Below are 26,448 nucleotides of genomic sequence, written 5' to 3'. Positions count from 1 at the left end.
GACTAATCAACAACAACAAAGAAGTGGGAAGGAGGTATTCTAGGCAGAAGGAACAGCATATGCAACAGTCAAATTGCATGAAAGAGCATAGCATAGTAACAAAACAGTAGTGATCTATGGCTGTAACATAGAAAATTGCAGCCTCTAGAAACTACCATTGTATGAGGTTGCGCTGCAGGCTTCAGTGGCTGGCCTCTGTCCATAGCCTACCATGTTTCCTTCCAGAACATCACAGAGTGCTTTTTCCATATACCCAGATAACTCATTTCCAGAGTTTTTTCACTAAAATTTAAGGTGCCCATCTTCTGTTTTTTCTTCATCTTACTGTAGTGACTTCAAAAACACAGCAAAATCAATTTGTTTTAATAATAAGTTGCCCCTGCTAAGCTTAGTCATTTCAGTCGTGCCCAACTCTGTGCGACCCCACAGACGGCAGCCCACCAGGATCCCCCATCCCTGGGATTCTCCAGGCAAGAACACTGGAGTGGGTTGCCATTTCCTTCCCCACTGCGTGAAAGTGAAATTGCTCAGTCATGTCCTACTCTTAGCGACCCCATGGACTGCAGCCTACCAGGCTCCTCCGTCCATGGGATTCTCCAGGCAAAAGTACTGGAGTGGGTTGCCATTGCCTTCTCCAAAGTTGCCCCATAGTTTAACAAAGATTTTTGTCTTCGTTGTAAATGCAAATATTGCCTTCATAAAAATTATGAGTTTTTTTAAATTTTATGTATTAATACAATATATAACACAGGCCCCATACAGTATTTGCAAAAGTTAAAGTTAGCCTTCTAAAATCTGTTCATGAGAATCCATTTTACATTATGCTTCATGTGAATAAAGCAGTAAATCCATCCTCAGTTATTTCAGAGCATACAAATCATTATTTTTCATAAAATACCATTAACTCTGGTGATCGTCCATAGTCTGTTGATTTCTGGAGAAGTGTTTGCCAAGCTGAAGTAAAATGGAGCACCGTTGATGGAACTGTCATGATCAATAGCTGAAATGTCAACATAGTCCATGTTTCCTTTGCAAATAACTAGATAATCTTGAAGTATTTCTGGTGGGTTATCATTCACATCTTCAATGCTAACTGCGAGGGTTCCAGTACATGATCTACCATCTAGGAAGAAAGAAAAAAGTTGAGTGTAGTTCACAGTTTTTTAAGGGAAAAAAAAATCAGCTAGATTCTAAATATGCATGGACTTTTTAATTTTTTTAATTTTATTTATTTATTTTTGGCTGTGCCAGGTCTTCATTGCTTGCACGTGGGCTTTCACTAGTTGTGGCAAGCCGAGATCACCCTCTAATTGCACTGCACGGGCTTCTCATTGCAATGGATTCTCTGGCTGCAGAGCACAGACTCTGGGGTACATGGGCTCAATAGTTGTGGCACACAGACCTAGTTGTCCCACAGCATGTGGGATCTTCCCAGACCAGTACCCTGCATTGGCAGGCAGATTTTTTTTTTTTTTTTTTTAAACACTGAGCCACCAGGGAAGCTCCTGGGTTTTTTTAAATAAATAAACTGATAATTAGAGAAAATGGCAAAGAAGAAGGTAGATGGATAAATGAAACCTGTAGAGCATCTAAAATGACTACTGTGCTGTTGATAGTATCAGATATAACTGCCCATAAACCTTTAACCAGAATTTTTACCAAAAAATAAAAATAAATGTCTGAATTTCAAACTCTCTAGTTCCTTGGGTTCCTTTTGGTACAGATGTCAGAAAGAGTAAAGTGACCATAGAAAAACTTTTCTAATCCTGGTACATATTTTAACCATCTAGGCAGATTTAAAAAAAAAAATATATATATATGATGTCCAGGCTCCTAGATCAGGGATTCTTAATTCAGTTGGTCTCAGGTAGTGTCTATACCTTGAAATTACTTTTAAACATCGCCAATTATTTTCATAGTTAGCCAGGGTTGAGAAATTCTGGGTTTCCTTAAGGAACAGAATGTAAAGAAAAAATCATTTTAACTCTATAGTCAGCTGAGCTATTTAATGATTTAATTTAAAAAGACATAAAGAGATCTAGAAGAGTCTGGTGAGACCATTTCATCTAGTCCTAGACTTGAGTTTCATCTTGCCCTCTGACACAGAGATCTATAAGCTTGTAAGATGTTGCCATGCTAGGGACATAAAGATAAAGAAGGCATGGTTTCATGCCACCAAGCAGTTTCACCTTGTTTTATGGTTAAGATAAATAGAAACAATCTTTAAAGTAATTTCTAAGAATTCTGTCTACTTGGTGGCTCTGATGGTGAAGAATCTGCCTGCAATGCAAGAGACCTGGGTTTGATACCTGGCTTGAGAAGATCCCCTGGAGAAGGGAATGGCTATACACTCCAGTATTCTTGCCTGGAGAATCCCATGGATAGAGGAGCCTGGCAGGCTACAGTCCATGGGGTCACAAAGAGTAGGACACGACTGAGCGACTAAGACCTCACTTTCAACACAAGAATATGGGTTTCTCAGGTGGCGCAGAAGTAAAGAACCCACCTGCCAATACAGGAGACACAAGAGACTCGGGTTCGATCCTGGGGTCAGGAAGATCCCCTGGAGAAGGAAATGGCAACCCACTCCAGTATTCTTGCCTGGAAAATCCCACGGACAGAGGAGCCTGGCTAGCTATAGTCCATAGCGTCCCAAGAGTAGGATAAGACTGAGCACACACACACACACATATAGCACAAGAGTAATTCTGCCCAGAAATAACTGCAGTTTATTCTCTAACTCTTCTATAACATCCCAGATGAAAACTCGTGTTTTACCTTGATCTATTGCCAGGACTGTAATATTATACAAATCATTTTTGGGAGTTATAACCTCCCTGTCCAAAGTTTTGTAAGTCTCTACTGAGCCCGAACCTTCATTAATGGTGATCCACTCTTTAGGATCATGCAATATTTTGTACCTGTTAATAAAAAATAAAAATGATTTTAGCACTATAAAATGTATTGATATATTAGTGTCTCAATCATTACAAATACATTGTAAGTATGTGGTTATAGATTTCTTTGTACCTTAAACCACTGGAACTTTTAGTTTCAGGGTCATATGCCTTATAGCCACTGATCTTTGAACCCACTGCGGAGTTTTCTTTAATCCGTATATACTGGACTTCAGGGCTGCATTCAGGCCCTTCATCCTGATCCTTCACATGAACTGTGACCACAGCTCTGTTCATGGTTGTCATCCTGAGTGCAACATCTCTAGTAAATGGAGCTTCATTGGCCACTCCAATTTCCAGGACCACTTGATGGCTTTCTTCATAATCCAGTGGCTTTCAAAAAAAAAAGACAAGTATATCAACATCAGTGTAAAATACATTAGGTATTTCAAATAAGTGAACTTTTGTCACTATGAACAGTGCTGCATAAATTCTGTGCTCCCATTTAGCCAATATTGACTTTCATCCTTCACTAAAGAGAGAGGTAATTTTTCACTATGATTTTAGCAAAAGAGGCCTTAAAATTGTGGAATCCAATTCCTAAAATATTTCTATAGCTCATTCTTACAAAAGGAAAATATTCTGAACCTGAAGATAATACAAAAACAGGACGAACTTAAGGGTCATCTGACTCATGGAGAATGTTCAACTTACTATTAATATTTTCCACTGAAAAGGGCTCTTATAAAATTAGATGTTGACCTGAAACTGAGATGGTGCAGTGATTTTATCTCTGATAGAAACCACATTTCAAATGCATGTTTGAATTGTCCTGTAAGGCATGCAACTGAGCAATCTTTATTTAAGCTTTTCCTTCTATCAAAATCCACACAGGTTCTCATTTCTTCTTAGAAATCTTCTTTGGCTTTTTGCCAGTTCCTTCTTTGTTGAATAAAACTTTTACCCCTGCTCATCATCTACTTGCATGAAAATTTCATCTTTGACAATTCGAGAATTATACTTTGCTATCACTTGTAGTTTATCCAAAGAAATTCTCACAGTGAAAATGCAGAGGAGGTGGTGCTTGGAGTAAAGAACTCGCTTGCCAATGCAGGAGATATAAGAGACACAGGTTCAATCCCTGTGTTGGAAAGATCCCCTGGAAGAGGGCATGGCAACCCACTTTATGTTCCATAGGGTGGCAAAGAGTCAAACACAACTAAAGCAACTTAGCATGCATACACCCAAGAAAAACATATGTGCTAATTGGTACTATTATTATCATCATCCCCATTTTACAAAGCAGGAAAAAGAGAAGAGGAGATAAATTGGCTTTCCCATGGCCAAAAGAAACCCATTTGCGCTAGAGTTTGAAGCCATGTAGTCTGGTTTGAGTCCATATTCCTAACAACACCACTATAATTCTGCTTAATTGATTCACCAGCCTGTGAAATCTTTTGAGCCAATTCTTTAATTACAGCTGATTTTTATACAGAAAATCAAGCTAAATCTAGAAAACACTATTTTACTGTACTGAAAAACTAAAGCACTTTTCTTTTTTATTGAAGTATAGCTGATTTATAGTGTTGTATTAATTTCTGCTATACAGATAGTGATTCAGTTATACATATACATTGTTTTTTACATTCTTTTCCATAATGGTTTATCTCAGAATGTTGAATATTATTCCCTGTTTTATACAGTAAGACCTTGTTGTTTATCCATTCTATATGTAATAGTTTGCACCTACTAACCTCAAACTCCCAGTCCATCTTTCTCTTCTCCTCCTCCCCCTTGGCAATCATGTTTGTTCTTTATGTTAGAACAATTTTTCTTTGATTCTTTTTCTGCTTATTAAATAACCACTTGCTAAATATTAAACAAAATAAAAACTGAAGAGCAAAATTTTTCATTTAAACCTTTCTCCACATCTGAGTATTATCAAGTTGAGATACTAATGTGTTGTGCTTTGTTGCTTCGGTCATATCCAACTCTCTGCGACACTATGGACCATAGCCCACCAGGCTTATCTGTCTTTTTACATCTCCTGGATTGGCAGGTGGGTTCTTTACCACTAGCTAACTGGGAAGCATACTAATACTAATCCAATAAGAAGTCAAAAAAATTTCTGAATGTTAGAATCTGCAAAATGCATGTGAAACTCTTTTTGACTCTTTTATTAAAAGCCCAGAAAATGTATCACCAAGAGAGAAAAAGGATTGATATCTGTTTATTTGTTGCTAATGAACACTATCTCACAAATTACACGTATTGCTATGGTCATGCTGAGAGTTAGAGCATCTGCTGGTGATGAGAAATGGATAGAAATTTAGAAAACAGCTGCTGCCCTGGAGAAAGTGCAGTTTGTTTGATCTAGAGTCACTTGCTATAAGCCTTAGAGTTTGTTTATGTAATTTTTAAGGCTCAAGCTAGATATTGCCTTAGTGGATTAAAGTCTCCAATATTAGAAATCTGGTGAGATGAAATAATGATTATTGAAGAATTATGAATTCTCCTCAACCGCAGGGTATCTTTTTGTTTCATCAATTGAAAAAAATGTCCAAAAATATTCCATAATATCCCTTACCTGCACTAAGATGCTAACAACTCCCCAGAAAATGTAATGTGAAGATGGAACTAAAGATGCTCTATGTTAAAATGACCAAGGGAAAAAAGTCACAAAATTGAAAGAATAACAGTGAATATTAGTATTAAATATATTATTAAAAACAACTATAATACAGCTGGGGAAAATATGACCAAGCAGTAGAAGGGGGTGACAGAGGATGAGATGGTTGGATGGCATCACTGACTCAATGGACATGAGTTTGAGTCAACTCCAGGAGACAGTGAAGGACAGGGAAACCTGGCATGTAGTTCATGGTGTCACAAAGAGTCAGACACAACTTAGCCAATGAACAACAACAAGTTGGAGTCAAAGAAACAGGCTCAGATTTTGTCTCTACTACATCCAAGCTGTGTCACTTTGTGTAGGCTTCTTAATGTATCTGAGACTAAGTTTTCTCTTCTGTACAATTCTCAGAATGACATTTAACATTAGCGCACATGGTAAGTGCTGTAAACTACAAGACAATTTTCTTTCTTGTTCTGGGTCAACACAAAACCAAGGGTCTTTCGAGAAAGACCCTTTTCTGCCCTCATAACATGGATCCTAGAATGTAGTAGTGGAACCAACAGTACAATATATAGAACAAAGAATATATTTACTCAGTGCAGTTTGAGGTAATACTATATCTCATCCTCGACATCACCTTTTAAAAAGATCAACTACACTCAGGCTTATATTCAAAAGAGAAAGAGTGAGAACAATATGAGCTAATAAATTATATCATTTAACTATTGTTAAAGGAATTGGAAATATTTATCCTAGACAAGGTAAGTCTCAAAGGACATAAAAGCCTTTTCAAAGCATTACACCTGTTCTGTAAAGCGTTAGATATAAAACCTGGTCCAAGACATGGGTTACAGAGAGAATAATTTAGACACAGTATAAATAAGACCTTCTGAGGATCAGAGCTCTCCAGACATGGAATAAGCTGCCAGTGGAGATGTGGAGATCCTTAATAATTGAGAATGTTCAAGCATAAGTAGGTGCCTAATAACTGATAACAAAATTATACAAGAAAGACAGCATGAAAGCAGAACTGCTTGACTAAATAGATTAAGTTCTCTTACAACTTGTATAGTGTATAATCTGAAACCATTTAATTGATTAAACCACTAATTGATTAAAACTTAACTTGCCTCTTCAATATTCACAAATCAATGTGATATACCACATTAACAAATTGAAAGATAAAAACCATATGATTATCTCAATAGATGCAGAAAAAGCTTTTGACAAAATTCAACATCCATTTATGATATTAAAAAAAACCCTCAGAAAGCAGGCATAGAAGGAACATACCTCAACATACTAAAAGCCATATATGATAAACCCATAGCAAACATTATCCTTAATGGTGAAAAATTGAAAGCATTTCCCCTAAAGTCAGGAACAAGACAAGGATGCCCACTCTCACCACTACTATTCAACATAGTTTTGGAAGTTTTAGCCACAGCAATCAGAGAAGAAAAAGAAATAAAAGGAATCCAGATTGGAAAAGAAGAAGTAAAACTCTCACTGTTTGCAGATGACATGATCCTCCACATAGAAAACCCTAAAGACTCCACCAGAAAATTACTAGAGCTAATCAATGAATATAGTAAAGTTGCAGGATATAAAATCAACACAGAGAAATCCCTTGCATTCCTATACACTAATAATGAGAAAACAGAAAGAGAAATTAAGGAAACAATTGCATTCACCATTGCAATGAAATGAATAAAATAGGAATGAAGCTACCTAAAGAAACAAAAGACCTACATATAGAAAACTATAAAACATTGATGAAAGAAATCAGAGATGACACAAATAGATGGAGAAATATACCATGTTCATGGATTGGAAGAATCAATATAGTGAAAATGAGTATACTACCCAAAGCAATCTATAGATTCAATGCAATCCCTATCAAGCTACCAACGGTATTTTTCAAAGAACTAGAACAAATAATTTCACAATTTGTATGAAAATACAAAAAAAAACCCTCGAATAGCCAAAGCAATCTTGAGAAAGAAGCATGGAACTGGAGGAAACAACCTTCCTGACTTCAGGCTCTACTACAAGGCTACAGTCATCAAGACAGTATGGTACTGGCACAAAGACATAAATATAGATCAATGGAACAAAATAGAAAACCCAGAGATAAACCCATGCACCTATGGACACCTTATCTTTGACAAAAGAGGCAAGAATGCACAATGGAGAAAAGACAATCTCTTTAACAAGTGTTGCTGGGAAAACTGGTCAACCACTTGTAAAGAATGAAACTAGAACACTTTCTAACACCATACACAAAAATAAACTCAAAATGAATCAAAGATCTAAATATAAGACCAGAAACTATAAAACTCCTAGCGGAAAACATAGACAAAACACTCTCTGATGTAAATCATAGCAGGATCCTCTATGACCACATCCCAGAGTAATGGAAATAAAAGCAAAAATAAACAAATGGGACCTAATTAAAATTAAAAGCTTCTGCACAATGAAGGAAACTATAAGCAAGGTGAAGAGACAGCCTTCAGAATGGGAGAAAATAGCAAATGAAGCAACTGACAAAGAATTAATCTCAGAAATATACAAGCAACTCCTGAAGCTCAATTCCAGAAAAATAAGCAACCCAATCAAAAAATGGGCCAAAGAAGAAGACATACAGATGGCTAACAAACACATGAAAAGATGCTCAACATCACTCATTATCAGAGAAATGCAAATCAAAACCACAATGAGGTACCATCTCACGCCGGTCAGAATGGCTGCTATCAAAAAGTCTATAAACAATAAATGTTGGAGAGCGTGTGGAGAAAAAGGAACCCTCTTACACTGTTGGTGGGAATGCAAACTAGTACAGCCACTATGCATTGGAAAAGACTCTGATGCTGGGAGGGATTGGGGGCAGGAGGAGAAGGGGACGACAGAGGATGAGATGGCTGGATGGCATCACCAACTTGATGGACATGAGTTTGAGTGAACTCTGGGAGATGGTGATGGACAGGGAGGCCTGGCGTGCTGAGATTCATGGGGTTGCAAAGAGTCGGCCATGACTGAGCGACTGAACTGAGCTGAACTGAACAGCCACTATGGAGAACAGTGTGGAGATTCCTTAAAACAAATAGAACTGCCATATGACCCAGCAATCCCACTCCTGAGCATACACACCGAGGAAACCAGAATTGAAAGAGACACGTGTACCCCAATGTTCATCGCAGCACTGTTTACAATAGCCAGGACATGGAAGCAACCTAGATGTCCATCAGCAGATGAATGGATAAGAATGCTGTGGTACATATACACAATGGAACATTACTCAACTATTAAAAAGAATGCATTTGAATCAGTTCTAATGAGGTGGATGAAACTGGAGCCTATTATACAGAGCGAAGTAAGTCAGAAAGAAAAACACCAATACAGTATATTAATAAATATATATATGGAATTTAGAAAAATGGTAACGATAACCCTATATGTGAGACAGCAAAAGAGACACAGATGTAAAGAACAGACTTTTGGACTCTGTGGGAGAAGGCAAGGGTGGGATGATTTGAGAGAATAACATTGAAACATGTATATTATTATATATGAAATAGATCGCCATCTAGGTTTGATGCATGAGACAGGGCACTCAGGGCTGGTGCAATGAGATGACCCTGAGGAATGGGACAGGGAGGGAGGTGGCAGGGGGTTCAGGATGGGGGAACACATGTACACCCATGGCTGATTCATGTGAATGTATGGCAAAAACCATCACAATATTGTAAAGTTATTAACCTCCAATTAAAATAAATTAATTTAAAAAAATAAAAGCAAAAGAAAAAAAAACTTGCCAAATTGTCAATTACTCATTATTTACTGTACCTTTACAACAGACAAAACACCTTCATTAGTTGCTTTGTCTGTAGTGATTTTGAAATGTCCATTTTCATTGCCCTTTAAAATAGTAAAATTGGCTCTCCAATTGGCAGTGTTAATCAAATCCTTATCTTCTACGGGTATTCTTAGAATTTCCACATTGACCGTGTTTTCCTCGACTGATGCTTCATACTGAAACAGAGAGAACTCATTAAAACTTTATCTTATAAGGGAAACTTCTACAAAGAAAGTAAAACACGTCTTTCACTCCAAAAGTACTTGTTCTTAAAGGTTTTGCCTAGATTATTTCAAAACATGAATCATGAAAGCATTGTTTTATTAAGAGTTACTTTTACATGAACGTAGAACTTTGATACAAATGAAGACTAATACCATAGCCTTTAACAAAAGAAAGATAATATAAATACCAATATGAATAAATAGATTTATATGCCATATGTTTCATTTTATTGATAAAATAAGCATAGATACTTCGAAGGATGATAAATACTTTAATTCCAATTAAATTAAAAACAGCAATAGAGATCAATTTTGATATTATCTACTTACGGCATTCTGTCTGAAAGTGGGCAAATTGTCATTTGAATCTTTTACTGTTATGATGCAAGTCGCTGTACTCATCAATCCAAAAAACTGGCCATCCATATCTTGTACTTTCATTATCAATGAGTATTTGTCTGCAACCTGAAAACAAAGGAAGTATGTAATTAGTTTTGAAAACCTTTGTTTAGATGTATAAAGGAAACCACAGTGGTACACACTTCTATTAATGTGTATCCATGCTTTTATTTGATTTCCCTATTTGTATATACCCAAAAGCATGGTAGACAGGAAGAAGGCTGAAAGTAGGCAGAGCTTCAGTGACAAAGATCCACAGTAAGAAAGTAGATTTACATTTTAGGTTGCAGGTAATAGAAGGTTTTATGGGCGTCATATGGGGAGTACAAAATAGGAACATTTGAGTTTTAGAAAGAATGTTTTTAAAGAAGGTTGAGCACAATTGGGAGTGAACTGAGCTGGGATTCAAAGGAACCTGTTGAAGTCTCCTGAAACAGTCCAAAGCTGGGGCCTTGGCAATAAGCACAAAAAGCAAGGGTGATAGGAAAGTTATTTATAAGTCAAAATGCGGTTTGACTTGAGAACTGATTGTATGCATAGTTACGAAAGAAAGAGGGGTTGAGGATGCTGCTCTGGGGTCCTACTTAGATGGGCAGACAGAGGTATCACCAACCAATACAGGAAGACAGTGGTTCCTTGAGGAGAAAAGTGCTGGCAAGGTTGGCAAGGAGGAGTGAAAAAAAATGAGTTTTTCCTGGTGTATATTGAATTCTATATTCCTGTGGGAAATCTAGTAGAAGCAGAGGGGCTTCCCTGATGGCTCAGTGGTAAAGAATAAGCCTGTAATGCAAGAGACTCAGGAGATGCAGGTTCGATCCCTGGGTCAGGAAGATCCCCTAGAGGAAATGGCAACCCACTCCAGTATTCTTACCTGGAGAATCCCACAGACAGAGGAGGCTGGTGGGCTACACTCCAAAGGGTCACAAAGAGTCTGACATGACTGAGCACACACACATACACACACACGGGAAGTCTAAGGAGAAATGTCCAGAAGACAGCTGAATAGATAGACCTATACTTAAGGGCAGCTCAAGGACTGAAATACCAATCTTGGAGTCAGCAGTAGCTGGACAGTGATTGAAATTATGGCAAGAATCAAATTTCCAGGGAGAGAGTGAGTGAAAGTTGCTCAGTCGTATTGGACTCATTGCAACCCCATGGGCTGTACATTCTATGGAATTCTCCAGGCCAGAATACTGGAGTAGGTAGCCTTTCCCTTCTCCAGGGGATCATCATAATCCAGGGATCAAACCCAGGTCTCCCGAATTGCAGGTGGATTCTTTACCAGCTAAGCCACAAGGGAAGCCCAAGACTACTGAAGTGAGTAACCTATCCCTTTTCCAGAGAATCTTCCTGCCCCAGGAATCAAACCAGGGTCTCCTGCATTGCAGGTGGATTCTTTACCAACTGAGTTATCAGGGGAGAGAATAAAGGATGAGAAAAGCAGAGGATGTAAGGAACACTAGTATTTCATGCTTAGGAGAAGTAAGAAGAGTAAGCAAAGGACAGATGCTCAAAACAAAAGATCAGGGAAGCAGGAGGAGAACCAGAAATCCAAGAGAAGAGAGAGTTTTCAAAATTGCCAGCAATAGAGCTTTAATAATTAACCACTGGATTAGGCAGTTAGGTGATCGCTGTTGACCTCTGAGAATGGAGTTTGCAGATAGTGTGCTGATGCTGCAATGGACTCACTGGTTTGTGACACAATCACCTCTGTTGCCTTCTCTTCATTTTACTCTTCTTTAGCCACTCCTTTTGTTCTTTTATTTTTCATCATTTTCTATTTCCCTCTATCCTTTCTTTGGTCTTTATTTTACTCATCCTTCTTTTACAGTGGAAACTAACATTCCCATCCCAAACTATTCCTTCCAAAGGCTCTGGAACTCTCTGAGACCCTCCTCTAAATGAAGTTTCTTCATCTCCCTATTTGATTTCTTTACTTCCTGCATTGTCCCCTATAATACATTTCATGGTTGTTACCCACAAAATCCCATTCGATTTTTTTTGATCAAGTGAGCAAATCTGGGGTTTGATCCCAAATCTGTATCTTACAAGCTGTGTAACCCTAATTTATTTATTTACTCTAGGTCTCATTTGTCAATATTGAAAAACTAGGAAAAATGTTTGTTTTTACTTGATTACCACATCCCACAGATACAAAAATATATTCATATAATTCCTTTCAAACATTCCCATTTGTTATGACCATTGTGTGTTTTATCACATAGAATGTCTGGGCCTCCATGGTGGCTCAATGAAAGGATCTACCTGCCAACGCAGGAGACACGGGTTCAATTCCTGATCCCAGAAAATCCCACATGCTGCGGAGAAACTAAGCCTGCAGCACAATTACTGAGCCTGTGCTGTAGAGGCCAGAAGCTGCAACTACTGAGTCCTTGAGCCCTAGAGCGTGTGCTCTACAACAAGAGAAGCCACTGCAGTGAGAAACCTGTGCACCACAGCTTGAGAGTGGCCCCTGCTCACTGCAACTAGAGAAAGTCCATTGGCAGCAACGGAGACCTCAGCACGGCCAGCGATAAGCAAACAAATAATAATAATAAACAGAAATTTATTCCCTAGAAGTTTGAGAGGCTAGAAGTCTGAATCGAGGTGTCGGCCACGCAAAGCTCTCACCAAAGCCTTTACAGGAGATACTTCCTCCAGGAATTTCTGGATATCCCCTGCCTTTGCATGGCCTGTGACAGTACAACTCCAATCTCTGCCTTGATCTTCCCAAGGCATCTTTCCTGTGTATCATCTTAACCAGGCCATCTGCTTATGAGGACTCAAGTCATCTTAACTGATTATGTCTGCAATTCCCCTATTTCCAAATAAGGTCACATTCTGAGGTACTGGAAGTTAGGACTTTGAGATATTGTTTGGGAACACAATTTTACCTTTAATGACATAGATAAGAGATCATTTCTGCCTTTCTATAGCAAACCGGATTTGAAGGGGTAAGAATGAGAGGGGACCAGTTAGGAACTCATTGCCATAGTTTAGGTAAGGGTAAATTTGTGTCTTGTTCTGAGTTATTAGCAGTGAACATTGACAGATGATACTGTTAGAGAGAAATGGACTAGACTTTCCTGTAAATTGAAGACTAAATAAAGACTACATCAGTTATATAAAAAAAAAAAAAGTCACAATCCCACAAAAATAAAAATAATAATAAATAAAAGCTTTGTAATTTTTTTATTCTTTTTGATATGTTCTCACCATCCCTCCCTTTTGCTCTGGGATCAAATACCATTGCTTTGTGTTTTAATATCTCTCCCAGTCATATTGATCCTTCCATTTATGCTATTGTAGTTTTAGTAGGTACCACTGAAGTGTTCTAATAAAGCTACTTTGTACATGTGAAACCGATTGATCTGCTTTGGTCAATAATGCAAGACTCCGGAGTAAATATGGGCTGATGAAACGCATAAGAGCAACAGTGAAAGATCAGAGAGTACAGCGCAGTCATTTGACCAGGGCAAGTCAATCCATCCTTCTGACTGTCACCTTTCTCCTCCATAGAGTGGGCGTAATCCCTACCTAATCCAACAAAGAAATTACCAAGATGAATTAAAATTATGCATAAAGAATTTGAGCATCAAGTGCTATACACATAACAACAGACTATTAATATCATCCAAATAGTGCTGCAAATTTTTAACAGTCCATCTACTTTATCTTAACTAATCTTTTCCTGATTAAAAGTTGTTTTTTTTTCTGTTGTTGTTTAGTCATTAAGTCGTGTCTGACTCTTTGCAACCCCATGGACTGTAGCTTGCCAGGTTACTCTGTCCAGGAAGAACATTGGAGTGGGTTGCCATTTCCTTCTTCAAGTACATATCTATAATAACAGGATAGGGATCAAGGTATAATTTATACTCATGAAACAAGCAAAACTAATTGTCCTACATGAGAACTGAGCTGGAATACTGAGCTAGAACCAACTAGTCATACACAAGAACTAAAACAATATTCAATAATACCAACTTTCATAAGTAATATCTTTTTTCTCACTCCTTCTGAATACTAATTGATTTTTACTTCTCTCTCTCATGGTTTCTCTTATATAAGGAAATAGAAATCATATTATAATAAGTCTTAATAATATAGCCAGGAATTCTTATTGTCTTATGCCTAAGTAAAATAAAATGAGAAACTCTTAATCCACCAGCTTCTCAGGTAGCTCAGTGGTAAAGAATCCACCTGCCAATGCAGGAGACACGGGGGATTGTAGGTTCAATCCCTGGGTCGGGAAGATCCCCTGGAGTAGGAAATGGCTACCCACCCCAGTATTCTTGCCTAGAAAATCCCATGGACTGAGGAGCCTGGTGGGCTACAGTCCATGGGGTCACAAAGAGTCAGACATGACTGAGCGTGCACACATGCCTAATCCATAGGATAGCAAATTATAGTAAATTGGAGGTGGTGCGTTCAACCCCCAGTAAAATAATAAACCTGTAGATTGTGAAAGTTACCTCTCTGTCCAAATAATGAGAGACGGTGGTGATCACACCCGTGCTGGGATGCACAGAAAACAGCCCAGGTGATCGTGGTGTCTGCTCCAAAATGCTGTACTTCAGGCGTGTGTGCATCGTGTCTGGTTCATCTCTGTCCGTGGCACAAACCACTCCCACTGTAGTACCTACATGTTTGTTTGTTTTAAGAAAAAAGGAGTCTTTACTTTCCAGAACTGCAAAATATGTTTAGGCGTAGCTACACTTCTCAAAGTCTAACATTGATAGTGGAAACCTCATTTAAGTTGTATTTCTTACCAGCAATATTCCATCCTTACATAGTACTGGTGAAGATGACTTCAAATTTATAACATGAAATACTTTAATGCTAAGAATCAAGATTTACTTTGTCCACAGTTTAAACTATTTGAAAGTAAATTTACTAAAAAACATATAAATAGCATCCAAGAATAATTTCAACACATATTCCCACATATCAAAATATGGAGAGATAAACCATATCTCTAAAGTAAATCAGATTTTTCAAAAATCAAAGTTTTGATTAATAATTAATCGAGGCTGACTTGGAATATAATTGGATAGACGATCATGTTGACCTTTCACATCTCAGTCTCTCCTTTCTATGATTTTCTTTTTGCTAATTCTTGAATTGCCTCATTCTTTCACCAGATTAGTATCCAAACCCCATTGCTGCCAGCCCTACTTAATCTTATTTCATACTATTTACTATTTAGGGAGAATTTAAGTCAACTGTTGCTTCAGTTGGAGCTACTGGTATTTTTCATCAGTATGGAAAGTAAGAATATTGCTCTGGAAGAGGATTTCAGGTATCAAAGAGGACATACATGTGGCATTTTAAAGTGTAAGAAGAGTGTTCCCATGAAATTATAATACATAGATCCACTTTGCCTAGCCCTGTATGTGAGGCTGGCCTGAGGAATAATATATAGACACATACAATAATATACATATATACATATATTCATTGAAATTTTATATTTGAGGATATAAAAGCAAATAAAAATATTAGTGCAAGAAAGTATTAATTTTAAATAATTTTGTCATTATATTTTTAAACATTATATATGTGTATATATTTGTGCTTAAACATACATGTGTGTGTGTGTGTGTGTATATATATATATATATATATGTAGCCTGCCAGACTCCTCTGTCCATGGAATTCTCCAGGAAAGAATACTGGAATGGGTTGCCATTTCCTTCTCCAGTATGTATATAAGTATAGATATAAATTTGTAGAGAATTTCCAAATACATATTTATAACAAAAAGATTTTTTCAGTGGATCAATATGAAGACATGAAGTAATAATCTTATTATAAGAAAATAAATGATCTTCTCATAAAATACTATTTATAAGCTTTATAAGATATACATTTTCTTTCTGCAATTTCACTGACAGGAAGACATAAACACTATTTTAATTCTCTGGATATAGAACACCTTTACTTATTACATAAAATCGTCCTAAAATCTTGACTTGGAAATTCTTTTCCACAAGTGCTATACTTCACTATTAGCTGAGCATCCTTTGCCCAAAGCATCTGTGTGTAAAACAAATTCAAGGAACACTGTTAGACTAATACAGTTTTAACTGGTCTGAACCTACTGGTGTGAGATGCTTAAAGCATCCTGGGTTAATCTGGGCATCAAAGTGTTTGTCCTCAATTTTTCTCTGTTACTACTAAAGAGAGAGAATGTTAGAGAAAGAATCTAAAATCAATCATCCCTCTTTGAAAATAGAAAAATGTAACAAAGTCATAGACTTGAGAGGTTAAAAACATTTTAAATCATCTAACATAATTAAACTCATTCTATAGATCAGACAACTCAAAGGAACTTCAGTGAGTTCTCACAGTGAAATAATAACAGATTCTGAATCAAAAACTAGGCTTCCTAAACTCCAAACCAACTATTTTCATTTTTTTAATTGTACCATGTGAGTACTAAGAAGGTTAACATCTATGACACCAAATTATCAAAGCAAAACGTAAAAAGAAAGAGCAGCTGTAAGAATCCAGTGAAGATGTAAATAACTATACTAGAAACATTAATAAGCAAGTTCGTAAAGTCCCCTTTATGGTTCAGCTCACTTCCTTTCAACTTTATTGCAAGAGGTAATTCTCTGCTGGCTCTACAATAAGGAATCTGCCTGCAGTGCAGGAGACACAGGAGACGTGGGTTCGATCCCTGAGTCGGGAAGATCCCCAAGGAGGAAATGCCAACCCATTCCAGTATTTTTGCCTGCGGAATCCCATGAACAGAGGAGCTTGGCGGGCTACAGTCCAAAGAATCGCAGAGTTGAACACAGCCAAGCAACAACAAATACATGAACAGTTTTTCACATTTCAAGTCTAGAAGACATCAAGAATGCCACATTTAAGGGCGAACTAAAGTGAAAACACTATGGTTTTTCCTCATGTGAGAGCAAGCGTTTAGGATGGAGAACATGCGATGCAAGTTTCTTTAAAGTTATTTCAGTATTCACTCTAAATTGGGAGTAGTAAAACAGTACTTTAAAGAAAAAAGATAAATAAGATTTATTTATTAAATAAATTGTATACTCAGTGGATGCCATTCAACACCTTCCTACATAAAACCTAATTAAAATATCTACACTGATTTTAGTTTTATTAGAGTCTACACTGCATATCCTCCCTTGGAGCTGGGGATAATGATAAACCCACATAATAATAAAATGAAATGAAGTATAAAAGCAAAATATGGTACAAAGCTTGAATAACTGTTATCTGCCTTTATAACTCATTGGTATACCAGCAACACCACAAACTCCTATGTTGCTGTTGTTTAGTCGCTGTCATTTCCAACTCTTTTGCAATCCCGTGGCTCTCTGTCTATGAGACTTTCCTGGTAAGAATCCTGGAATGGGGTGCCGTTTCCTTCTCCAGGGCATCTTCCTGACCCAGGGGTCAAACTTACATCTTCTGCTTGGTAGGTGGATTTGGTACCACTGAGCCACCTAGGAAGCCTATAATATCAAACTCCTATAATACCTTGTAAACTACACATTGATTGAATCTGATGGCATTATATGTATCCAATGAGCCCAATGTCATCTCACAATGATCTGGCATTGAGTAAAAACTCAATCTCTCAAACAATGCATATAAGCATTTAATACAGCATATTTTGCTCTTCAGTGTTGTCTCACCAACTCTACTGCTTTCCGGAACTTCAAAATTATAAACTGCTTCTGTGAAAATAGGATGATTGTCATTTTCGTCCTCCACTCTGATGGGCAGTGGGAGAGGGAAGTCTGCTGAATATCCGTCTGCAGTTGACGCGTAGGCAATCAGCTGTAAAACAGTGAAAACCAAACTGAACAGTCCATTTTGAAAGATTCCAGCAAGAAAGAATTCTATGCTTTATCTAATACCTTCTCTGCAAATCTTTTCAGTAATAAATCTTTCCAAAAATTTAATACTTCTTTAGTTATCAGAGCACTGAAGGTAGAAAGACTATAACTATTAATATTATAGTTCAAAGTATTCAGTGTTTGGTAGAAGTGGCTACACTTCAAATAAAACCTAGGTCAGAATACAGAGTGTCAGAGAATACTCAGGCCATTAGACTAAGGAATTAAATGTGAATATAGCAGGGTGGATTATAGTCTTTATTCTCCCCATAATCATAAAATCATAAATAGGGAGAAACAAGTCACTTGACTGCAGTGGGAAAAATCCGAACTACATCATCTAAGTAAAGCAAAAATTACCAAATTTTGTCACTACTAAGCCCCTTTATTATTTTACCTCATAGATCACATATTTGTAAGAGGTTTTCTCATAAAACCGCTACGTTTACTTCTGCATTACTGGTTAACCAAAACCAGTGTAAAATCAAATAGAACATATTTCTCTTCAGCATGTTATTATAACACTGAGTTGAAAATTTTCCAGTCAAAAGCAAAGTGTCACGTGGTGACCATCAGTCATGTTTTACTTATCCAGCATCTCTTCCTTTTTCTTTTAGGAAGAGAAGCCCTCTTTTCTATGGAGAATCAGCTCCCCTGAACCACAGGAATAATTACATAACCCCAGAGCATTTATTATATCATGCTGAAAATTGTCTGAATTATTACACTGAAAATTAAGTGACTTATTGCCCATTGATGTAAGGAAATGGCATCCCACTCCAGTGTTCTTGCCTGGAGAATCCCAGGGACGGGGGAGCCTGGTGGGCTTCTGTCTATGGGGTCGCACAGAGTCGGACAAGACTGAAGCGACTTAGCTGCAGCAGCAGCAGCATCCTTATCAGTATACTGACTTATTGTGCCTAGTTTGGGCTTGATCTCCCACTTTTGCTACATTATGTAGTTCTCAGATATCATCAGATAGTCATACATGCTGAAGAAAGACCAAGAAAGAAAGGGGAAAAAAAAAAAAAAGGAGCAAAAGAGGGACATTGGAAGACAACTCTTCCAATCAACTGTGGCCATGTCCTAGAGAGAGGAGAAAGGACCATGACCAGAGAGAGAAGGAAAACCTCAGAAACAAAACCAACTTTTGGAAATTTGCTGGAATTTACATCCAAATGCAATTAAATTTCTTGGCTTCACTTTAGGTTTACCTAACAGAAGTTGAGATAAAGAGCAGACCAAGCATTCCAAAATATTATACAATCTATTTCCTTCATCTGTAAGATGCCCTCAAAAAAGACAGTGCAGAAGACAGGAAAGAGTAGATGGAGTATCAGAAGAAACATAGTTTAATCACTTAAAAGTCATGTGTATTGATAAAGCTCCTACATCAAAAACGTCATATTCTTCACGATCCACAGGCTGGGTACAATACAGATTTCCAGTGTCTCTTTCTATGAAAAACAAATTTAAAGGTTCCTTGTCAACTCCACGCCCACTTATTGAATAGAAGATGGTATAGTTCTGTGCAGCATCAGATTGAACCTAAAAGGAAAAAACATATGTAAAAAATTTTTCATTAAAATGCTGTTTTTTAAATACAACTTACATGTTTACATTGTTTATTAAAGAGATTATTTTAAGAATAATCACCTTTTTCACTTCATCAACCTGCAAAATGGTAACAAACTATGATAATTTGGCAAAAGATTTTTTAAAAGCTCCCAAATTTAATGAAGACAATGTTCAACATAAAAAGTAACCAAAGAAAACCTAATTGAAAACAAAAAGGCATAGGTTCCCATCTAGTGATTTGGCAAAGGTAGAAAAAAACAATACTACCCGTTGTGGGCAGGGATGAGGCAAACAGGAACTCTCATATCCTGATGAAAGGAACGTCAATTGGAATGTTTCTTAGGGAGATGAATTAACAAAACTGAAAAGAATGACAATAAACAGAGAAGACTCTTCCTGGCAGAGGAAACAGGAAGTGCAAAGTGATCAGACCAGGGCTATGTCTGGAGTGTTCAAGGAAGGCATTGTGTTTGGAGTAGAGAGGACTAAGGGAAAAGAAAGTCGTAGATGAATGCAGTAACAGGGCAATGGCATAAAAGAGATTCCAAGGATGTTGGCTTCTTCTTGGAGTCAGACTGAGAGCCACTGGAGAATTTAGATAATAGTAATACCCAATTTCTGGAGTTCTGGTAGCTCAGTGGTAAAGAATCCCCCTGCCAATGCAGGAGATATGAGTTCCATCCCTGGGTCAGGAAGATTCCCTGGAGAAGAAAATGGCAACCCACTCCTGTATTCTGGGAAATCTCATCTCATGGGCAGAGAACGCTGCAAGGTGACAGTCCATGGCGTCTCACAGAGTCGGACATGACCAAGCAACTAAACAACAATATCCAATTTATATTTTATTTTTTTTATTTTACTTTATTTAACTTTACAATATTGTATTGGTTTTGCCACCAATTTATATTTTAGAAGGCTAATTCTTGCTGTTCTGTTAAGATTAGACTTGGGTGAGAAGTAAGGGAAGAAACAGGAAGGCCATTTAAAAGTTACTGCTTAAAAAAAAGTTACTGTAAGAATTCAGGAGAGAGAATTGTTTGTTAGACTAGCATGGCAGCAGCAGCAGTTGTGAAAAGCAGTTAGATTCTGGATCGAATTTGACGATGCAGCCAGCAGGATTTGACAATGGATTGGCTGTGTGGTGTGAAGACTGAAGTCAGGGATGTCACCAAGTCACAGGAAGCTAGTATTCCCCGATGTCTATTCTGCCCATCTTCCTTAATGTTAGAACTTACAGCTGAACATAAGATGGTCCAGAAGAAAGATTTTTCTATCTCCCTTGCAATTAGGTATGATCATGCAAAAAGGGATCAATGGGATTTAGCAAAAAAAATAATATTGGGCTGGCCAAAAACGTTTGTTAGGGTTTTCCGTAACATCTCATGGAAAACCTCAAATGAACTTTTGGCCAACCCAACACAGGTGAGATTCAGACTGTGCTCTAGAAAAGTGGAGGTGTGCGTTCCGTCATTTGGACACAAGGATGAGTGTCTTGAACCTGAGAGGATGGCCAAGCTTAAAAAGGAAGAAGCCTGGGTCCCCGGCGATTTCTCAAATTAGAATCTCTGTACTGGATCACACTTTGACATGAAATGACTAAATCTCTGTCATACTTTATCCCTTATAATTTAAGATCTTAGTAAAACGCAGCTAGATTCTTATCCTATAATAATAAAGGAATTACAATTTTAATTGTAAAGAATGGTAGATATGGTAAATAGGGGCTGAACATCTATTTCATCTGGAGAAGGACATGGCAACCCACTCCAGTATTCTTGCCTGGAAAATCCCACGGACAGAGGAGCCTAGCTGGCCACAGTCCACGGGTCACAGAGTGGGACACAACTGAAGCGACTCGGCACGAACGCAGCAAATTCCTATCTATTAATTCCTTAACGAGAAGTATGCTCTCCACATAAAACCTTACCAAACAGACTCTACTGTGGTAACAACTGAAAGGATGGAGCCGCCATTAATTGAGATGGGAGGACATTTTTTATAAGAAAATCCAAATGTTTGATTTTTGTATGTGAGGTTTGACGTGTCTACTTAACATCCAGGTGGAAATCTTAATTAGGCATTTTGGGCTAGAGATAATGAAGTTTTAAGTTTCCAGTGTATAAAAAGTACTTAAAGCAATGAAGCTGGATGAGATCACCGAGAACATGAATATAAATAAACACGAGACAAGGTTCATAGATGAGCTCTCCAAAGTTTAAGACTGAGGGGTTGGGCTGGTGGGGAATAGGGGGAAGTGGGAGTGAGGATGAACCAGCAAGACATACTAAGAAGGGGTGGCCAGCAAAGAAGGTGGAAAACTGGGCGAATGTTGTCCCGGATGAAGAAAAGGAGAGGTCGGCTAAGTCAAATGGACATACACATCAAGGAAGTGAGGACTGAGAGGTGGTGACCAGTTTAACAGTACTAAGGCCGTGTTTACCTCTGATCAGTATAACTTTGGTAATCAGAAATCAATTTCTTAATAGGCCTCATCAGTGCTTAAAGTACAATTACCTAAAAGAAGAAACAAAGGGACGGCACTGGGTAGAGTTTCCTATAAGCGAGAAAGACACCGGAAGCATGGTTAAAATCGTAAATAAGTAGGACCCAGGGGGCACCATTAGCATTAAACATTGACCGGAGTAATGGAAATTTAAAGGAAAAACACAAGCTCCGTTCCATAGCTCCGCCTCAGTCATTATTTTCATTGCATACTTATTATTTTCATTTATGAAAAGTAAATCTGACCCTGCTTTAAAAAGACTTGTTTTTCGGAAGAAGTTAAACTACCCAGCAGAGCACAAATGGCCCGTTCCAGTTGGACCCTATCTGCCTTTCTGCCCCGTCTCCCTGTTCCACTCCCATCATACACAGGAAGGCTAAGCTTTTGAGAGCTCCTATGAGGAACCATGCTTGGTTTCACCTCTGTCCCTCTTTCTCCTTCTGCAACAATTTACCTGCATGACACTCTCCCATCCTTCAGCACTGGGCTTAGTTGCCTCCCGCTAAGTCTTCTTTTTGTTTTTTACCACTTGTCATCTCAGGACATGGTACTCACCCCATGAATTCTCCAATCCATTCCCATCTCAGCGCTTATCACTTAATGTTACAATCATTTGCCTACTTCTATCTTCCTCACTAGATTAATAAACTACATGAGAGCAAGTTTTAGTCACTCAGTCATATACAACTCTTCGCGAGCCCATGAACTGTAGCCCTCCAGGCTCCTCTGTCCATGGGATTCTCCAGGCAAGGATACTGGAGTAGGTAGCCATTCCCTTCTCCAAGGGATCTCCCTGACCCATGGATCAAACCCATGTCTCCTACACTGCAGACTGATTCTTTACTGTCTGAGCCACCAGGGAAGGTCATGAGGGCAAAGGTCATGCCATGCTAAGTCACTTCAGGTGTGTCCAGTTCTATGTGACCCTATGGACTGTAGCCCACCAGGCTCCTCTGTCCATGGGATTCTCCAGGCAAGAATACTAGAATGGGTTGTCAAGCCCTTCTCCAAGGGATGTTCCCAACCCAAGGATCAAACCCATATCTCTTAACTCTCCTGCATTGGCAGGCAGTTTCTTTACTTCTAGAACCACCTGGGAAGCCCAAATGACTAAATATATTTCTAGCTTAAGTACTTAGAGCAGTTCTTTCAACAGGACAGAATAGATGCTCAATAGCCAGCTGCTAAATGAATGAATTAACTAATAAAGATCATTTAATGGCTATAGGGGAGAAGGCAATGGCACCCCACTCCAGTACTCTTGCCTGGAAAATCCCATGGGCGGAGGAGCCTGGTAGGCTGCAATCCATGGGGTCGCTAAGAGTCAGACATGACTGAGCGACTTCACTTTCCCTTTTCACTTTCATGCTTTGGAGAAGGAAATGGCAACCCACTCCAGTGTTCTTGTCTGGAGAATCCCAGGGACGAGGGAGCCTGGTGGGCTACAGTCTATGGGGTCTCACAGAGTCGGACATGACTGAAGCGACTTAGCAGCAGCAGCAGCAATGGCTATAGAGTCTATACTATATTATAATTATTAGTGATGTTCTAGTTTTTCTCATTACTAATTTTTTTTTTTTTTTTTTTTGAACCCTCCTCCTCCCAACCTCCCCCATACCATCCCCTGGGCCTTTCCAGCGCACAGCATCCAGCAACTGAACCTGGATATCTCGTCTGTACTTCATTTCAATGATTATAAATCTACCCTTAGTTTTACATCAGTGATGTTCTAGTTTTCTAAATTCTATACATTATTAATTTTTAATTTTTTAGTGATTTTACTCTTCATGAAATCTTCAAATCTGTTGATTTTTAAATGTTTAAAGAATTATTAAAACCTGAACAAAACAGACTCTTGGAACTAAAGCAATCCCAGTCAGAAGGAATGGAAAACCTACCTGTTGAAGGAACAAGGGGAAAGGTCCCAGGGAATTCTCCTGCATCGAGCAGGGAATAGGCGCCCATCTCCTTTTGGAACGCCTGAGAACAGTTTCTTTAGTGTGTCTTTTCCTCAATACCTGAATCGAGAGAAAAACAAATAACAATTTTAAACAAAAAGCATCACAGCCTACTTCATTGTAAAACAGTAGATGGACCAGTCTCCAGTATGTCAATGCTGAACCTAAAGACCAGATAATATGGTCTTCTCTGAATTAGGTTAAAAAAATGTAACCAGACTTTAAAGGCTTCATGAACCAAAGAATTTCACTTTGTATACATTTCTATATTAATCCTGACCAAACTTTCAGATTAGGAAAATTATCACTGTACTTTCAGTTCTTTCTGTTCTGTCCCAAAATGAAACAGAGAATGCATCCTCTTTCTAACAAGCTATAGACAGCTCTTGTTCTTTCTGCTAAAACCTCATATCCCAGGTGAACCAGAGTGAGATCATGCATTTTCTTCGTTGCCTGAACACTCTAACTCCACTGTCCAATAAGGAAGCCACAAGCCACATGTGACCATTTAAGTTAATTAGAATTAAGTAAAACATATATTCCATCCTTCAGTTACACTAGTCACATGATAACTGTCAGGAGTCATTAATTAATTAATGTTGGGTGACCATATCACACAGTGCAGATTATAGAACATTCCCATCATTGTTGAAAGTTCTATTGGAGTTTTTAGTGATTTCCATTTCATTTCATGGTATAGTAAGGAAGATGTGGTATTTCCTGAGAATTACTTAATGATACATTAAGCAATTATTAAAGTGCTAAGCAGAAATTTATTAAGTGACTTTTTCATTAATATAATACACTTCACACTGATTAGTTGTAATTCACTACGGCCTTCCTCTTGATGTAGAATCTAGAACTACAGTGAATAATCACTGGGTGATGGCTAATACCATTCAGACACATACATACTACAGGATTTCCATCCTATTTTAACATCAGAATGACTGTGGCACTTGAAATCAGCCCCTTATTCACTGGGAACTACTGCACTCAGCCTTAATTTAAAATACACCTATTGACTCTGGGTCAGGGGTAACTGAGCAGTAGTAACAGAGGTAACAAAAGGGACTGACTCATGTCCTTAAGCAACTGTGGATAGGTTGTTTGCACTAATGAAAAATTACCAATGCTACAACAGAGGGATTACCACACTGACACAGGCAGGCAAAAGCAAGTAGACTTTGGAGGTGGAAGAAGCCTTCACAGAGAGGTGCCATTAGATCTAATAAAGCCAGATCCAAAGTCAATGTCTAACCAATGTCGAGAGGGGAAGAGGAGGGAGAAAAGGAGACAGGGAGGAAGGAAAAGCAAACAGAAAGGGGAAAAAAAGAAGAGGAAAATAAATCTTATTTATCCTTTTCTTTGCAATTTTTAATGAGAGCATTTAAATGAGAAGAAAAACACGCCTGAAAATATCAATGGACTTTGAATACCTTCTTCTGATATTCCAGGAGCACAAGAATCTCTTTCTGTGTCCGTTTCTTTGTGTCAGAGAGCCGTATGGTGAAAGATCTTTTCTCATCAGACAACACAACAGCGTGGGCTGTGTATACTGACCCATCTTCTAGAACTCTGAAATCAGGATCACTGGACTGGATGCGGTCTACAGACCCAAGGCACTCTTTCAAATTAACTGCAAGTAAGAATTTTCAAAAGTAGGAAACACATGAGAAAAAGGGGGGGAAAATGTTCTAATAATGTATACAATCTTCTTTAAAACCCTGAAGTGGAATGAAATGAACCAATCAGTCTGCATTTAGCAAATATCTTAGCCAGCCTCTTTACATGTATTTTTTAAAAGTGATCATTCTTCTTCTGTTAAAAATGATAATTCTGGATTGCAAATTTGTTTTTAAAAGGTACTTAAAACTTTTATATTCTTCTAAAAGGCTTATGAAAATGATCTTCCTATTGAAGACAGATGCATGTTGCAATCAGGACAAAGCTGAACTACACACCCCCACACACACCTGGATAAACAAACAGAAGTTTTTCTTAACAATATAGTAAGTCTTCTAAGATACACCTATCTTCAGCCAGAAATTATACACATGAACCCAAAGAGTGACAGAGTATATGAGTTTGGCAAATAGTCAAATAAGAAAAATCTTTAAATTCTTCTTGCCCCACCCCAACCTCACTAACTCCCCTGGGGACCACAGTTCTCTTTGCTGTTCCTTTCTTTCTGGGGCTTCCTATTGAAATTCTGAAATTCTTCTCTCCCTGGGAATCTTCCCAAGTGCAAAGTTATAAAATACAAGTCTCATACCAGTGTTTCAATATTATATCTAAAAGTATCAAATGCATCCCATTCTTCCACTTATCTGCCTTTACAGAAACCAAACTGATAGCCTAATACCCACCTAAGTACTATCCTCTCAAAGAATTCATATGTTACCCATGTGTAGTGTTTTCACTTTAATTCAAATCTGTCACAGAGGGAAACGTTAAGTCAAAAAAAAAAAAAAACTAAACATCTTTAAAAGTGATGATATATTTCCCTTCTGTTCACATTTTTACC

At 38.0% G+C, this 26,448-nt stretch overlaps 1 protein-coding gene across 2 annotated transcripts in view; it reads right to left on the bottom strand.

The window, feature by feature from the left end:
- The window catches only part of LOC102265723 (desmocollin-3), a 52,979-nt gene that overhangs the window by 17,252 nt on the left and 9,279 nt on the right, over positions 1–26,448 (bottom strand). For both annotated transcript variants that reach the window (XM_005901037.3, XM_005901036.3), the window contains exons 3-12: positions 25,361–25,560; positions 23,862–23,981; positions 19,275–19,430; positions 17,679–17,823; positions 14,487–14,653; positions 9,943–10,077; positions 9,379–9,564; positions 3,031–3,290; positions 2,779–2,921; positions 899–1,123 (exon numbers count right to left, since the gene is read on the bottom strand). In XM_005901037.3, coding sequence (XP_005901099.2) covers positions 899–1,123; positions 2,779–2,921; positions 3,031–3,290; positions 9,379–9,564; positions 9,943–10,077; positions 14,487–14,653; positions 17,679–17,823; positions 19,275–19,430; positions 23,862–23,981; positions 25,361–25,560 — 1,737 coding nt within the window. The remainder of the gene's footprint in view (positions 1–898; positions 1,124–2,778; positions 2,922–3,030; positions 3,291–9,378; positions 9,565–9,942; positions 10,078–14,486; positions 14,654–17,678; positions 17,824–19,274; positions 19,431–23,861; positions 23,982–25,360; positions 25,561–26,448) is intronic.

This window comes from Bos mutus, chromosome 24 (genome assembly GCF_027580195.1).
Source record: "Bos mutus isolate GX-2022 chromosome 24, NWIPB_WYAK_1.1, whole genome shotgun sequence".
Lineage (NCBI taxonomy): Eukaryota > Metazoa > Chordata > Mammalia > Artiodactyla > Bovidae > Bos > Bos mutus.
Note: the sequence above shows the minus strand (reverse complement) of the source record. Positions and strands in the feature narration are given on the sequence as shown.